Raw genomic sequence first — 16549 nt, forward strand, 5'->3', positions numbered from 1 at the left:
ACAACGCCTGGGCAAATTTGTTTTGCCTACAGAGAACCAAGCCCTGTAGGTAGCTTCTGGCAAGCCTAGATAACAGTAGTAGACTTGCCAAATGTAAGGGCATTTAAATGGTCATTGGATAGGCATATGGTCAAAAATGGAAAAGTGTAGGTTAAAATGGGCTTCAGATTGGTTTCACAGGTCAGTGGAACAGAGGGCCGAAGGGCCTATAGTGCACTGTATTAATCAATGTTCTATAAGTCATATCGCAAGCCAGACTAATCTTAAATCAGTTGTGAATAGTGTAATTCTTGATTGTTTAGCAGAGGTTGTCCCCAGTTACAATAAGACTTAACATTGAGCTTTGCAAGTACAGGATGGTTGAGTCTGACCAGTACTTCAACTGTTATAAAGAGTCAATGGGAGAGGAGTACAAGATGAAAAGCTTTGATACCATGTACAGTAATATTAAGTATTTAAAGTTTCTGTACAATAAGTTGTTGTAGAATGCTCTTGTTTAGAAAGCAGGCGACTGACTCACTGATTTTTTTTTTTATCAAGGCTGAATTAGAGAAGATTTGCGATAGAACATAACCCTGGACTCTTATCTGTCAAATAAAGTGGGTTTGAAACCACAAGTAAATCAGCCACAATCTTATCAAATGATAGTGCAAGTTTCAGAGGGTAAGTTGCCTACTCTGCTCCGCTCCTATTGCAAGATATAACAAATCATATACTTAGCAAAAATATTATTTTATACACTCAAGCGTTAATTTCACTGTCTCCATTTTCCCAAATCAGGGAAGATCACCCACAACATGTTTGATCAGTCCCTCTTCTCTCATTACAAATCACCCTTTTCTTTCCCCCTTCTTTTCTTCATTCAGAGAATGTGGGTTCTGCTGGCCGAGTCAGAGTTTATTACCATTCTTAGGTGCCATTAAGAATATGGTATTGAGCTGTCTTCTTGAATAGCTGCAGTCCACTTGGTGTAGACACACCAAGAAATCCAATACAGAGAAAGTTCCTAGATTTTGATCTAGTGACAGTGAAGGAACAGCAATATATTTCCAATTCAGCTTACTGAGTAGATTGCAGGTGAAATTACAGGTGATGTCCCGATTACTTGCTTCCTTGTACCATTGAGAAAATGGTAGTGGTTGAGAGTTTGAAGGTGCAGTTGAAGGAGATGGTATAAATTGCTGCTGTATCTTGGTGATGGAGAAACTTAATGTGCGTGGTGCCAATCAAATGGGTTGATTTGTTCTGGATTGTTGTTCAGGTGTTGGAACTGCATGTATGCATGAAAGTGGGAAGAATTTCATCACACTCCTGGCTTTGATGGGCAGGCTTTTGGGAAGTCAAGTGGTAAATTTAACCATAAGATTCCTAATGTCTGAACTGCTCTTGTAGCCACCATACTCTTTTGGCTAGTCCAGTTCAGTTACAAGTTGATGGAAACCCCGAGAATGTTGACAGTGGGGGGATTTAGCAATGGGAATGCTATTGAGTATCAAAGGGCAATGGTTATTGCCTGTGGATTGAATGTCATTTGCCATTTGACAGTCCAAGCTTGGATACTGTCTAGGTGCTGCTGCATTTGGACATGGATTGCTTCATTACCCGAGTAGCTGTGAACAATGCTGAACTTGCAGCATCCGCAAACATCCCTCCGCCTGATCTTATGAAACAGCTGAAGGTGGATGGATCAGAACATTGTCATGAGAGGAGATCCTGGGGCTTGATATGACCAACCTTCAACAACCACAATCACCTTTCCTTTGTATGAGGTATGGCTCATACAATCAGTCCGTCTGATTCTAGTTTTGCTTGGGTTCCTTTATGCCCCACTTGGTCACATATGGTCTTTATGTCAAGGGCAGTCACTCTCAACCCAGTTTTGGAGTTCAGCCTTTTTATCCATGCCTAAACCAAGGTTCTAATCAGAGTAGGAGCCAAGTGGTCATGGTAAAATCAAACTGAGCCAGATTATTGCTAAACAAGTGCTACATGACAACACTTACAGCCCTTTGCATCACTTTACTGATGATCAAGAGTACTCTCATGGGCAATAATTGGCTGGATTGGATTTGTCCTACTATGTCTGTATAGGGCACACCTGGGGAATTACCTATATTGTTAGGTAGATGACAGTGACTTAGCTATACAATAACAACTTGGCTGGGGTGTGGCAATTACAGTAATGCAAGTCTTCAGTGCTGTTGCTGGACTTTAGTATCCAGTGCTTTCTTGATATCATGTGGAGTGAATCAAATTGGCTGAAAACTAGAAGTCTTCGAGAAACTCAGCAGCTGATGTGCGGAGAGAAACGGAGTTAATGATCTTAGTCTGATATGATTCCTTTCGACAGTGGACATATGTACTGTTAGGGTCCTATTCAGTACTTATGGCTGAAGATTGTTGCAAATGCTTCAGCCTTATATTTTACAGTGAGGCATCTGGTTCCCCCATCATTGACAATGAAGATATTTGTGGAGCTTCCTTCTCCACTGAGTTGTTCAACTGACAATCATCATTCCCACTGAGCAGACTGCAGAGCTTAGGTCTCATCCACTGGGTGTGGAATTGCTCAGGCGAAAAATCAGTTATGGCACATAAGTATTCCTGTTTTGTACTTTCATCAGGTTGGCAACTCAAATTTTATGTATGTCTGGTGCTACTCCTAGCTTAATGGTAAAGGTAGAGAAGGGATATGCTGAGCTATGGAGTTGGAAATTGTAGTGTTGGCCTCCTGATGGCCCATAGTATCTCAGGCATGCCCAGTCTGAAGTAGACATCTATTTGAAATCTATCCCATTTAACACAGTTGTAACATTGAGGATTTTGTCCTTTTTTTGTGGAGACAGGACTTAATCTCTGAAGGGTAATGCAGTGGATACTTGCATCTTTGGCAGGCAGATTGGAGGGATAAAGTTCTTGCTTTTGTTCACTCACCATCTGCTGCAGACTCAGACTAGCAACTGTGTCCTTTAGAAGTCCCTCACACAGAATACATTTACTATCTTTGCCACTCGCAGTGTTCCTTCCAAGTGGTATTGTACTTGAAGGAGTGGATGGGGGTGTAATGTGATATTCAGCAGCACATTTCCTTGACTGGGTTTACTCAGAGTCCAATATACTTCATGAGGTCCAGGGTCAAATGTTGAGAACTCAAGAGTAAATCACTCCTGACTGTATACGCCCATTGTGTTGCTGCCACCTCTGCTGGGTCTATCCAGCTGATGGAACAGGATATAGCCAGGGATGGTGATATACACAACACTGTCTACAAGTTCTGATTCTGAGAGTGTGACTATGTCAAAGCTGACTAATCCGTGGGACGGTGCTCCCAATTTTGGAACAAACTCACAGATGTTAATAAATAGAACTTTGCAGGGTTAACTGGGCTGAGTTTGCCATCGTCTAGGTTGAAGAAAGATGATCTATTTGGTTTCATACCTTCCATTAATTTTTACTGATTTTATTTCAACTTATTAGGCTATTTCCAATCAAGGGTCAACCACATTTTAATTCAATAAAAAATTGGAGTTAAAAGTCCTACGAACAAAGTATTGTTGACATTTGTAAAAATCCATTTGGTTGACAAATATGTTGGATCACATGCAAGCTAGACCAGGTAAAGATAGTCGATGTATGAATCAAATGATGTCATATATTTGAGAGAGTATGGTGAACTGTCACTTTAAAGGTTCAATCACATGATATAACAATGATGTAATTGGCCATTTGTAGGGATAAACAAAGTCTCTATAACCTTGCATCAACCGTTAGTTCTATAAAGCACTGGTCTAGCCTTGCAAAATTGGCTCGGTGGTGGACTCTGCTGCTTTACATGCCAGGGACCCGGGCTCAATTCCAACTTTGGGCAAGTGTCTATATGGGAGTCTGCCAGTGGCTCTGGCTTCCTCCCACAGTCCAAAAATATGCTAGTTAGGAGGAGTGGCCATGCTAATTTGTCTGTAGTGACTAAGGATGTGCGTATTGGAAACAGTTGAGTCACACTGCACTACAATCCTCAAACACTGTTGAATCATTGTTAACGTTCGGTTATAGGTCAGTCTGAAGAGTTGTCCTTGCATATTACCAATGGAAATTTTACAGCTTTAATAGGAAGAATGTGGTTGGAGAAAATTAACTCAAGTGAGCTGAAGTAAATCACTTGTCAGATTCTAAGTCTGATCGATCACTAATTCTAAAGAAGCATGTCATTGTTTTAAATGAGAATCTGGGAAGCATAAAAAAAAATCTGTTAAATTGAAAATCAAGCATGAGCATCAAGCAAAAAGACACAAAGCCAGTTGATCGTCTTATGCAATCAGACCAAAGTCGAAGCAAGGTTAGACAGACTGTTTATCCCTCCAAATGACCAATGACATATTACATTACATGATTGGTGTTAATGTGACAGTCTACTATACTTACACAAACAGAACTAATGGTTTTTTATTTCTATAACAACTGACAATTTTATTTGGCTCTGGCTTCCTCCCACAGTCCAAAAATATGCTAGTTAGGGGGAGTGGCCATGCTAATTTGTCTGTAGTGACTAAGGATGTGCGTATTGGAAACAGTTGAGTCACACTGCACTACAATCCTCTTTTTTTGTACGGAATTCAAAAACTACCATTTGCCGTATTGGGATTCAAAGCATTATCTGGGTCTCCACTGAAAGTGCCATTAAGCCTCCTCCAGCTGCCCAAACCTCCTGTCCAAAGACCCTCTTCTAAATCCCAGCCCTATGCAATCAGTCAGTCAGCAGCACTTCTCAAACCCTCACCCACTAAATAGCTGAACCCTGGGTTAGAGTGCTGCATGTGTCCACAACACAGGCTTGATGGTTCAACCCAAACACCACCATTCCTCTCAAATTCCCAAAGAACAATTTAGGGCTATGCAGTCTCTGCTGTATTCCCTTACCTGCCAAATGCTGCAAAGGAGAATCAAACTCAAGTGCTCTCCACTATCAACCAAGATCCCTGGTGCGATGAGGAGCAACTCCCAAAACTGCTACCTACCCCATTACTGGCAAGGATTTTCCAGACAACGGGAACTTTCTCCTTCCACAGCCAAAGTGAACGGAAGTCAGAAAAAAATTTAAGAGGAAAGAATTTCATTATCCAGAAAATGTAATTCTGCCAAATGATAAAAATTTCCAATGTCTGGAGACATAAGCCTGAAAGGGTAGTATTGCTGCTTTGCCAGAGATTTACATGGTCACTTGAACATATCTTAAATTTGAAAATATGTATTATCCTCCATTATTGTAGGATGATATACCTAAACATTACATAGCAGCATAATCTAGGAAACTGAAGTGGCTGCACATTCCACTATGTTATCCATTTTGTTACCATGAGTTAGTTTCAGAAAAAACTTACTACCTTTTGAACATCCTGCTTTGACTTTTCTACTTTATCCTGCACTTTCTTCAATTGTTCAGCATTTGCACTTGAATCAGCTTTGCAGTTTGATTCTCTGGATATTGCTATTTTCTCTTCTTTACAAGCTGCATGATAGGCCTTCTTGGCGGCTTCCACCTTAAAAAAGCAAAACAAAAAAAAAGTTATTTCATTAAAAACAACATTTTTTAAAAACTTGCAAGGTATAGCTCAAGTAACAAATATAAAAGATCAGTTATAATTTAGCAAATATCAGTTCATAAATTATAGCACTGATCAAATTATGTCTGACAACAAATAAAACTATGGCAACCATTCTTTATACATCAGTTTTTTTATATATCAGATTTTTTTTTTAAGGCATTCTCAAATGGCTTTCTTTTACAGGCTACAATGAGAATTACATTGAGTATACAGCACAGAGATAAGGGTTACCTTCCACTCTATTTACTTCATCTCATCTAGTTTTGGTTTGTGAAACATTCCCTACTAAGGATTTGCTTCCTCCATTTTAGGGTGCATCATATGTTAAATTCTAGCATTGATGCAATGTGGTGTGACTTCGGACTGACACTGCTGTTAAAGCATTATTTAAGTCAACAGCAAATCTAACATTGAAGGTCATTCCATTCTCTTTCACAATCAGTTTGTGACCTGGTATATAGTGGATTCAATTTTCTTTCTACCCTAAACATGTAGAATAGCTTTCCCCCACCTTTTCTAGCCAAAGGAATTGAACATGAAACTCACTGGGTAGTCCTCTTCCTTAAATTTTAATCTAGCTCAAAAATTGTCACCTGGAGGTAAACCAAACGATTCTAACTCTGTAAACAGACTGAAGCAGAACAATCTTTGGATTTCTCTTCCTTTTGGCCTTCGCTTCAAACCTAGAAACTCACTTCAAACTGGTTGCTTGGAATGCAATTGTAAAGATTTATGGAATTTTTATCAGCCTAACTTTGACACATCAGTTACTCCGTACCTCCTTTAATTTTTTGGCCCAAGGTTTCTGTGCTTTACGAAACCCATCCTCTGCCTCCTTTGTTTCTTTGAAGTTTGCCATCATTTGCTTGTGGTAGGCCTCCTTCTGCCAGTTCTTGACTTTTTCAAAGTCTTCATTCATCAATGCACACTTGACCTCTAGATGCAACTCACTGACTTTCTCTGCTTCAGTCATTAACGCCATCCATGCTTTCTCTAAAGTCCCATACTGTGGTCCTGCAAATATCACAAAGGTACAAGCACTTCTGTGAATTATATTAGTACTTGCTGAAATTTATGTATTAGACATTTAAATTCTATTAAATTTAGCAAATACAAAATTTCATTTCTTTAAAAATGCAAAATAACAGAACGATTTCAACAGAAATAATGAAAATGGAATCTGTACAAGAAACAATTCTACTCAGGCCTCTAATTGAGGAGCAGCAGCTGATTTCGTCAGTAAGACCAGCTGAGTATTTATACAATTTTTAATGACACAGTTTGTAAGGTCTTTATTTTGGATTTATAGTTTGCAAGTGCAAAAGTATAGAAGTCCACAGCTGAAGGGCCCTGGAGTAATTATTATTATTTGATTGAAGGACAATCCAAGGGTTTAATTGAGAGGGGCAAGTCATGAAAGGAGAACTCAAGACAGCGGTGTGCTCCTCTTAGTCTGTGTGGGAATTCAGGCACAGTTCTAGTACCTGAGATCAGGACATGTCTCTAGTTATGAGCTCCTGGAAGCCCATGTTTTGGAGCTAGGGAATCTGTGGAGCATGACCAAGGCGGAGAGTCACGTTTTTTTTATTAAAGCTAAGGGGAAAACCCCATATCTTAGAATGAGAGTTTTCATTCAGTTCGGCTTCATTTTGGGTAGTTCTATTAAAACACTTGGATGAACATTATATATAAAAAGAAGGGGAGAGTATACAATAAATCTAAGTTAACTTAGACTAAATGAGTTAGTGATTGTCGTGAATCAGGAGTGCTGGTATGAACTCTGAAGAAGTTACTTAAGTCGAATATGTTTAAACTCAGGTGCATGATAGCTCAAGACAGAAGTTCAGAATTTACAGTCTAGCAGTTAAGTCACTGTTACCTTAAGCCTATTGAGGCGTTAGGAAAAGATTTTCTTCTGTGACATGAGTACTTTAAAAGGGGTGTCTTTGGGGACAATACAAGGGTTTATATTGTTGGAGCTAGTAAAAGTGTGTTTTGGAATTAATGGGACTATACTTTTATTATACGTTGAAAAGTCTTTGAAGTTGTGCTTTAAGTCAATAGTTTGGCTTGTTGCATTGCATTTCATCTTAATTTAAATTTGATTAATAAACTTCCATTAAAACAAAATTAAGCAACATTGTGAACTTATGTTTCTATTTCATTAAAACCAAAATAAAGCAAAATATGATAAAGCACAGATTTCAGTCTGGGATCGGACTTGTCTAGAAATGACATCAGCCCGATTATAGCAAAACTCATCCTCTATCTGTAAGAAACTATTTTAATATTTGAAAATGACTCAAAACAATCTGAAAGGCTTTCCAATTTCATGCAATTGGTCAAGTATTCCAATTTCAATTAGAGCATAGCCAGCTGGTGATCAGGATTTTATTCTGGGAAAAATAATCTTGAACCAGAATAAAGGATTATGGAAAACTGATAAGTTTCAAATTCCCAAATTAATTGTAATGTTTTGATAAATAACACTCTACTAGCATAGACCAGATCTAAAAATTGAAGTTCTAAATTGGAGAAAGGCTAATTTTGACTGTATTAGTCAAGAACTTTCAAAATCTGATTTGGGGCAGATGTTCGTAGGTAACGGGACGGCTGGAAAATGGGAAGCCTTCAGAAATGAGATAATGAGAGTCCAGAGACAGTATATTCCTGTTAGGGTGAAAGGAAAGGCTAGTAGGTGTAGGGAATGCTGGATGACTAAAGAAATTGAGGGTTTGGTTAAGAAAAAAGGAAGCATAAATAAGGTATAGACAGGATAGATCGAGTGAATCCTTAGAAAAGCATACTCCTACTGCCTTTATACACAAGAGAGAAATCAGGAGGGCAAAAAAGGGACATGAGATAGCTTTGGCAAATAGAGTTAAGGACAAACCAAAGGGTTTTTACAAATACATTAAAGGACAAAAGGGTAACTAGGAGAGAATAGGACCCCTCAAAGATCAGCAAGGCAGCCTTTGTGTGGAGTCATAGAAAATGGGGGAGATACTAAACTAATATTTTGCATCAGTGTTTATTGTGGAAAAGGATATGGAGGATATTAGAATGTAGGGAAATAGATGGTGCCATCTTGAAAAATGTCCACATTACAGAGGAGGAAGTGCTAGATGTCTTGAAACACAAAGGCGGATATATCCCCAGGACCTGATCAGTATACCCTAGAACTCTGTGGGAAGCTAGGTAAGTGATTGCTGGGCCTCTTGCTGAGATATTTGTATCAGCGATAGTCAAAGGTGAGGTGCCAGAAGACTGGAGGTTGGCTAACGTGATGCCACTGTTTAAGAAGGGTGGTAAGGACAAGCCAGGGATCTATAGACGAGTGAGCCTGATGTCAGTGGTGGGCAACTTATTGGAGGGAATCCGGAGGGACAGGATGTACATGTATTTGGAAAAGCAAGGACTGATTAGGATGGTCAACATGGCTTTCTGCATGGGAAATCATGTCTCAAACTTGATTGAGTTTTTTGATGAAGTAACAAAGAAGATTGATGAGGGCAGAGCAGTAGATGTGATCTATATGGACTTCAGTAAGGCGTTCGACAAGGTTCCCCATGGGAGAATGGTTAGCAAGGTTAGATCTCACAGAATACAAGGAGAACTAGCCATTTGGCTCAAAAGATAGAAGCCAGAGGGTGGTGGGAGGGTTGTTTTTCAGATTGGAGGCCTGTGATCAGTGGAGTGCCACAAGGATCAGGGCTGGGTCCACTACTTTTCGTCATTTATATAAATGATTTGGATAGGAGCGTAAGAGTTTTATTTAGTATGTTTGCAGATGACACCAAAATTGGAGGAGTAGTGGACAGCAAAGGTTACCTCAGATTACGATGGGCTCTTGATCAGATGGACCAATGGGCTGAGAAGTGGCAGATGGAGTTTAATTTAGATAAATGTGAGGTGCTACATTTTGGGAAAGCAAATCTTAGCAGGACTTATACACTTAATGGTAAGGTCCAAGGGAATGTTGCTAAACAAAGAGACCTTGGAGTGCAGATTAATCGCTGCTTGAAAGTGGAGTCGCAGGTCAACAGGATAGTGGCACTTGGTATGCTTTCCTTTATTGGTCAGAGTATGGAGTACAGGATTTGGTTCGGCCACTGTTGGAATATTGCGTGCAATTCTGGTCTCCTTCCTATTGGAAGGATGTTGTGAAACTTGAAAGGGTTCAGAAAAGATTTACAAGGATGTTGCTAGGGTTGGAGGATTTGAGTTATAAGGAGAGGCCCTAGAGCGTCAGAGACTGAGGGTTTACCTTATAGAGGTTATAAAATCATGAGGGACATGGATAGGATAAATACACAAAGTCTCTTCCCTGGGGTGGGGAGTCCAGAACTAGAGGGCATAGACTTAGGGTGAGAGGGGAAAGACATAAAAGAGACCTTGGGCAACCTTTTCACGCAGAGGGTGGTACGTGTATGGAATGAGCTGCCAGAGGAAGTTACGGAAGCTAGTAAAATTGCAACATTTAAAAGGCATCTGGATGATTATATGAATAGGAAGGGTTTGGAGGAATATGGGCTGGGTGCCAGCAGGTGGGACTACATTGGGTTGGGATATCTGGTCAGCATGGACGAGTTGGACCGAAGGGTCTGTGTCCGTGCTGTACATCTCTATGACTGTAAAGAAAGTTTCAAACAACATATCTGGCCAACAAATTAATTTAACTGACAAAACTTTAATCGACAATATAGCCCTTTCAGAAACATTAGGCATGTATAATCACAGAGTTTAAAAACTCCACCTTTACCTTTCTCTAACAGCTGCTTCCACTTTTTGGCCCATTCTGAGAGTTGTTGTGCATAACCCTTCTCTATCCGAGCACGTTCATGGAGACAAGTCATGAGGTCGTTACAGAGTTTATGGCCATCATCAAAGCGCTTTACAGTACGCTTATAGTTTCCAACCTATAAATATCAGGAAAAATTGATCAACAGTGTTTGTTAAAACAATGAGTGCTTGCTATATAATAAAATATAGCTAATTAGAGAAAAATTAATTGAATGCTAACTGCATCAAGTTAATACAACGTGTCAGCTTTGGCTCAGTTGTAGTACTCTTTAAATCAAAGTGGATATCATGCTCATCAGCCTAATCATAAAATGTATTAGTGAGTGCTATACAGTTGCACACACCATCTTTTGGAAGAGATGATAAACCAAGACCACATGCTACTTTGATAGGTGGACAATGTTGAGGTTGTGTAGGAATGAAATCTTCCCAGTGTTTTGCCAATATTCAGCTCTCAAACTACATCAAAATAAAGCAGTTTATCCTTTTCTTTAAAAATCTCATTGCTGTTGTGGAACTTTGCTGTGCCCAAATTAGCTGTTCATTGTAATAGTGCATAGGATCTTTGGTATGAGGGGGCAGGCAGGGTCTTCATTCCATGACTTACCTGAAAATACTGATTGCCTTTAAAAATATTTCTCTGAATGTCTTTAAGGTATATGATTAAAAATATTTCTGAATCTAGTAAATAATACAACACATGATTACAAAGAAGTAAATGGCAGAAATATTATTTCATAAACAGTCTTAAATTCTGGTTTTATTGATCACTTAAAATATTTGCTGATGTTATAAGTTGAGGAGGGTTAACTTGACTGTCATCTTTTTCACATTCAGTTTGTAATATTAAATATTTTTACTTCTTTTTAACACTCAGCTATCAGATTTTAAACACAGAACTTGTCAAATTAAGGAGCTAATTTCAAAATTATCTTGAATGAAAGGAAGCAGAAGTTTAGTATTAACCTTGAGAAAAAAAAATGAAAGGTGGCAAACACAGAAGCATAAAAATTTTAATAAGGTAGTAAGTTTAAAAAGGAGCTGGTACAGATATGATGAATGGAATGACCTCCGCCTGTCCAGTAAAACTCTCTGAATCTATGACTGACAGACAGGATGAAAAAATCTCATTAGAGTCTCTGACATGAGATTTTTAATTGGAAGTCACAAATATAGGAGTAGTACGGCTTATAGAGATCTCTGGAATTCTCAGCAAATGACTTTTCTTAAAACAAGAATGAAAGATTTATACTCCCAAAAATCTGGCGCCATTGTCTAATTGCAACTCTTCATCTAAATACACGCAACTAATTATACAGACATGAAGTAAAGCAAGAGATGATGTTGACTTATTTGTCCCATTTCACCATTAGATAAAACAGTCACTGCAGTGCAATGGTTTCATTTATTCCACATGGACTTCCAGGACTTGCCTCAATCTGTGGTCAGACATTAAGTTCAATTGTTTTAACCACCTTATTTATTTTTTAAGAAGCATGGAAAGGAATGTCCACATTTACAATTATCATAACAAAATGATGTAAGGATGATGGCTAGGGCAGCATTTGTTGACCTCCTCTAAGGAGGTGGCAGTAGTGAGCTGGCTTCCCAAACTGCTGTAGGCCATAGGATGATAATACATCTACAACATTTAGCAAATGAGTTCCAATATTTTGAGCAGGCAATAATGAATACGATATTGTTCCAAGTCAGGAATGTGTTGAAATTGGAGAGAAACTTGCAGATGATGTTGCTCCCATGTTTCTGCTGCCCTTGTCCTTATGGGTGGTGGTGGGTTTTGGGTTTAGAAGCGCTGTTTGCCAAGCCTTGGTGATTTTCTGCATTGCAGCTTATAGCTGGATCAGAATCTGGCCACTATACATTGCATCCACTGCTGTTATCACCAATCTCAATCAAGCGAGTGCTTCGTCCTGGATTGCATCATACCTCTTATCAGGAACCTTGATGAAGGGCTTATGCCCAAAACGTAGTTTCTCCTGCTCCTTGGATGCTGCCTGACCTGCTGTGCTTTTCCAGCTCCACACTCAACGACACTGAATTTGTGAACAGGACATGTTTGGGCAGTTTTCCACATAGCCAGACTAATGCCAGCATTATTGCTGTTGATACATTTTGGCTTAGGGCATGGTAAAGTCCTCAAGCTCAAGTCTACAGTACTATTGCCAGAATGTTGCCAGTGGCTTCTGCCATATCATTCCAGGTGATATCAAGAAAGGGACTTGAGATGGGCATGCGTGATGTGGAAGCCTCAAGATGACAAAAATGGACCATTCACACAACACCTCTGAATAAAGGATGGATGAAAATGCTTCAGCCAAGTGTTTCATACTCACCTGCTAGGCTCCCCTATAATTGAGAATGAGGATACTTATGGAGCCTTCTTTTTTTGCTAGCTGTTTAATTGTTTGGTACCATTCACAACTCTAAATGGGAAGACTGCAGAGTTAAGATCTGAATGACTTAGCCTGTTTTATTGCAATTGCTTCTACTGCTTACTACAAAATAATTATGCATTTCATATGAATCTTATTGATCTGTGTCCAAAAACTCCCCTTTTCTAATGTATTCTGATGCAATTCCTCAGTTTGACAGGAGGTGCTTTAAATTGATGAAGGAGAAAATTACAGTGCTGGACAAAGATGATGTCCTCAAAATGTCAAGGGCAAAATTCTTTGGTCAGAGCCAAAGGAGAGAAAAAAGGTGTCATTACACCATGGGATGCATCTATAGGCTACCAACTAGTGTCATTGATACAAGATATTTAATCAACCTGTTCAGAGATGTTATAATAGGTCTCCTTGCTCAGAGGTAGGGACACTATCACTACACTACAAGATCCTTCTCAACAAAGGGAAAGAGAACAAGGAAATTACCTTCAGGTACTAAAACTATACTCCAGTGGCAACTGGGAATTATAAACAGCATGAAGGCCAAGGAAACAAAGAGTATCTGAATTATGTTCAGGAGAATCTTCTAGAATGCTCTCACCAAGAGAGGAAAGAGGCATTGCTGCATCTCACTCTGGAGGAACAAAGTGCATCAAGTGTCTGTCGGGAATCACTTAAATAAGAGCGATTATAATAGCTCAAGGTTTAAGTGTTCCGTTGAAAAAAAAAACACAAGCAGCAATTAAAATAAAAACACTTTAATTAAAGAAGGAAAATTTCAATGGGATGAGAACAAACACTGTCCAGGTAAATTTGAATTGAAGGTAGGCAGGCTTAACTGAAACGGAGCATGAGGAAATAGTCCAGGAACTGCTGCGGAACATTTCTACTGAGGGGGAGAAAGCTGTTCTTAGACTTTACAAGCCAGCAGGCAGCCTTTGGCCCATCTTGACCATGCTAGCAAAAATAAATTTGACTACACTAATCCTATTTTCAAACAATTGGCCCACTGCTCTGGAGGCAATGGCGATGTAAGTGGATATCTAAATATTGCTTAGGTGTTACGAAAGATATTTTGACTCAATCATGTTTTTCGTGCAAAGAGTTCCAGACTCTCATCACCTCGCCTTCTACTGTTTACCTTAAATCAATTCAAATTAAATATTAACTCACAGTAGGGCAGAGCAAAACCAGAACTTCCTGAAGGAAGCAAGAGACAGAAGACATGAGTTGGAGATGCCGGTGTTGGACAGGGGTTGTACAAAGTTAAAAATCACAACACCAGGTTATAGTCCAACAGGTTTAATTGGAAGCACTAGCTTTCGGAGCACTGCTCCTTCATCAGGTGGTTGTGGAGTACACAGTTGTATAAAACAGAATTTATAGTAAAGGTTTGCAGTGCGATGTAACTGAAATTATACATTGAAAAATGTCTAGATTGTTTGTTAAGTCTCTCATCTGTTAGAATGACCATGTTAGTTTCACTTCTATCATATGTAAATCACAAAACCTTTTCGTTTTTTAAGAAGTTACATTCTCAAGTGATCTTTAACAATGGTGTCAGCCCGGATAATGTGTTGAAGGTGTTAGCCCCCTGTGTGCTGCTGTCCGTGCCATAAGGTTTAGATTGATTCTAATCTAAAAAATGAATTTACAGAGTGTGTGTGTGTGTGTGGGGGGGTACTGTATGTCCGGGTGTGTAATGGGGTCTAAATCTATGAGAGGGTGCGCACACGCAAGCACACTCGCACGAGTGCCTGTGTGTGCATGAGAGTGTGTAGGACTGCCTGTATGCGTGTAGGAGTGTCTGTGTGTATATCGTGCAATGGCGGTCACCTGTAGTGTGACGTGAACCCAAGGTCTCGCTGAGGCCCTCCCTATGGGTACCGAACTTGGCTATCAGCATCTGCTCAGCCACTTTTTGCTGCTGCCCGTCCTGAAGTCTGCCTTGGAGTTTGGTCACCTGAAGATCAGAGGTCAAATGTTCTGGACTGCTGAAGTGTTCCCCAACTGGGAGGGAACACTCCTGTCTTTTGATTGTTGTGCGGCGTCCATTCATCCGTTGCCACAGCCTCTGCTCAGTTTCGCCATTGTACCATGCCTCAGGGCATTCTTGCCTGCAACGTATGAGACAGATAATGTTGGCTGAGTCACATGAGCACCTGCCATGCACATGGTGGGAGGTGTTCCCACGCGTAATGGTGGTATCCATGCCCATACTCTGACAAGTCCTGCAGCGTGTACCGTGACAGGGTTCTATGGAGTTGTCCTGAAAGCCGGGCAGTTTGCTACGAACAATGATCTGTTTGAGGTTTGTTAGTTGTTTAAAGGTGAGCAGCGGAGGTGAGGGGAAGGTCTTGGCGAGGTGCTTATCCTCACTGATAATGTGCTGCAGGCCACGAAGAACATGGCTCAGTTCTTTGGCTCTTGGGAAGTATTGGACAACGAAGGGTACCCTGTCTGTTGCAGCACGTGCCTGTGTCCTGAGGAGGTCATTATGGTTCCGTGCTGTAACACACCGGAACTGACGGTCGAGGAGTTGAGCATTGTACCCCATTCTTGAGGGCATCCCTGAGCACTTCCAGATGCCCGTCATGTTCCTCCTCATCTGAACAGATCCAGTGTACACCTAGGGCTTGTCCATAGGGGATGGTTGTTTTAATATATTTTGGGTGGAAGTTAGAGAAGTGTAGCATTGTGAGGTTATCTGTGGGTTTACGACAGTGTGGGGTGCTGAGGTGTCCATCCTTGATGGAGATGCATGTGTGCAAGAAAGAGACAGATAGTAGAGAGTAGTCCATGGTGAGTTTGATGATGGGATAAAACTTGTTAACATCACTGTAATTTAATCAGTGACTCCTCACCATGGGTCCAGAGGAAGAAAATGTTGTCAATGCACCTGGTGTATAGTGTTGGTTGGAGGTCCTGCATAGAGAAGTCTTGTGGAGTGCAAATTTAGTCCACATGGCTGTTACAAATGTCTTGATGAAGAACTGGTCGTCAAAGGTAAGATGTTGTGGTGAGTTGTCGGACTGTGTTCGGAGATTGGCGGTTGTCGGTGCTGAGTACGGAGGCTGGTGCCACGATGCCGTAATTGTGGGGGATGCTGGTGTAGAGTGCTGAAACGTCCATTGTGGCAAGGAATGTTCCCAGTTTGATTGGTCCTTGGGTGCTGAGTTTCTGTAAGAAATCTGTGGTGTCGCAACATAAGCTGGGCAAGAGTAAGATTCAGCAGTACAAGCATATATACTAGAGTCATAGAGTTGTACAATGTGGAAACAGACCCTTCGGTCCAACCCGTCCATGCCGACCAGATATCCCAACCCATTCTAGTCCTACCTACCAGCACCTGGCCCATACCCTCCAAACTCTTCCTATTCATATACACATCTAAATGCCTCTTAAATGTTGTAATTGTACCAGCCTCCACCACTTCCTCTGGCAGCTCATTCCATATCACCCTCTGTGTGAAAAAGTTGCCCCTTAGATCTCTTTTATATCTTTCCCCTCTCACCCTAAACCTATGCCCTCCAGTTCTGGACTCCCCGACCCCAGGGAAAAGACTTTGCCTATTTACCCTATCCATACCCCTCAATTTTGTAAATCTCTGGGAGGTCACCCTTCAGCCTCAAAACAGCCCCAGCCTGTTCAGCCTCTCCCTATAGCTCAAATCCTCCAACCCTGGCAACATCCTTGTAAATCTTTTCTGAACCCTTTCAAGTTTCACAACACCTT

General features: G+C 40.4%; 1 protein-coding gene across 5 annotated transcripts in view; it reads right to left on the minus strand.

The window, feature by feature from the left end:
- The window catches only part of LOC132824957 (protein kinase C and casein kinase substrate in neurons protein 2-like), a 104622-nt gene that overhangs the window by 21518 nt on the left and 66555 nt on the right, over window positions 1-16549 (minus strand). For all 5 annotated transcript variants that reach the window (XM_060839874.1, XM_060839871.1, XM_060839872.1 and 2 more), the window contains 3 exons: window positions 10366-10522; window positions 6382-6617; window positions 5382-5537 (listed from right to left, as the gene is read on the minus strand). In XM_060839874.1, the coding sequence (XP_060695857.1) occupies window positions 5382-5537; window positions 6382-6617; window positions 10366-10459 (486 nt within the window). In that variant the 5' untranslated portion in view covers window positions 10460-10522. The remainder of the gene's footprint in view (window positions 1-5381; window positions 5538-6381; window positions 6618-10365; window positions 10523-16549) is intronic.

This window comes from Hemiscyllium ocellatum, chromosome 19 (assembly GCF_020745735.1).
Source record: "Hemiscyllium ocellatum isolate sHemOce1 chromosome 19, sHemOce1.pat.X.cur, whole genome shotgun sequence".
NCBI lineage: Eukaryota > Metazoa > Chordata > Chondrichthyes > Orectolobiformes > Hemiscylliidae > Hemiscyllium > Hemiscyllium ocellatum.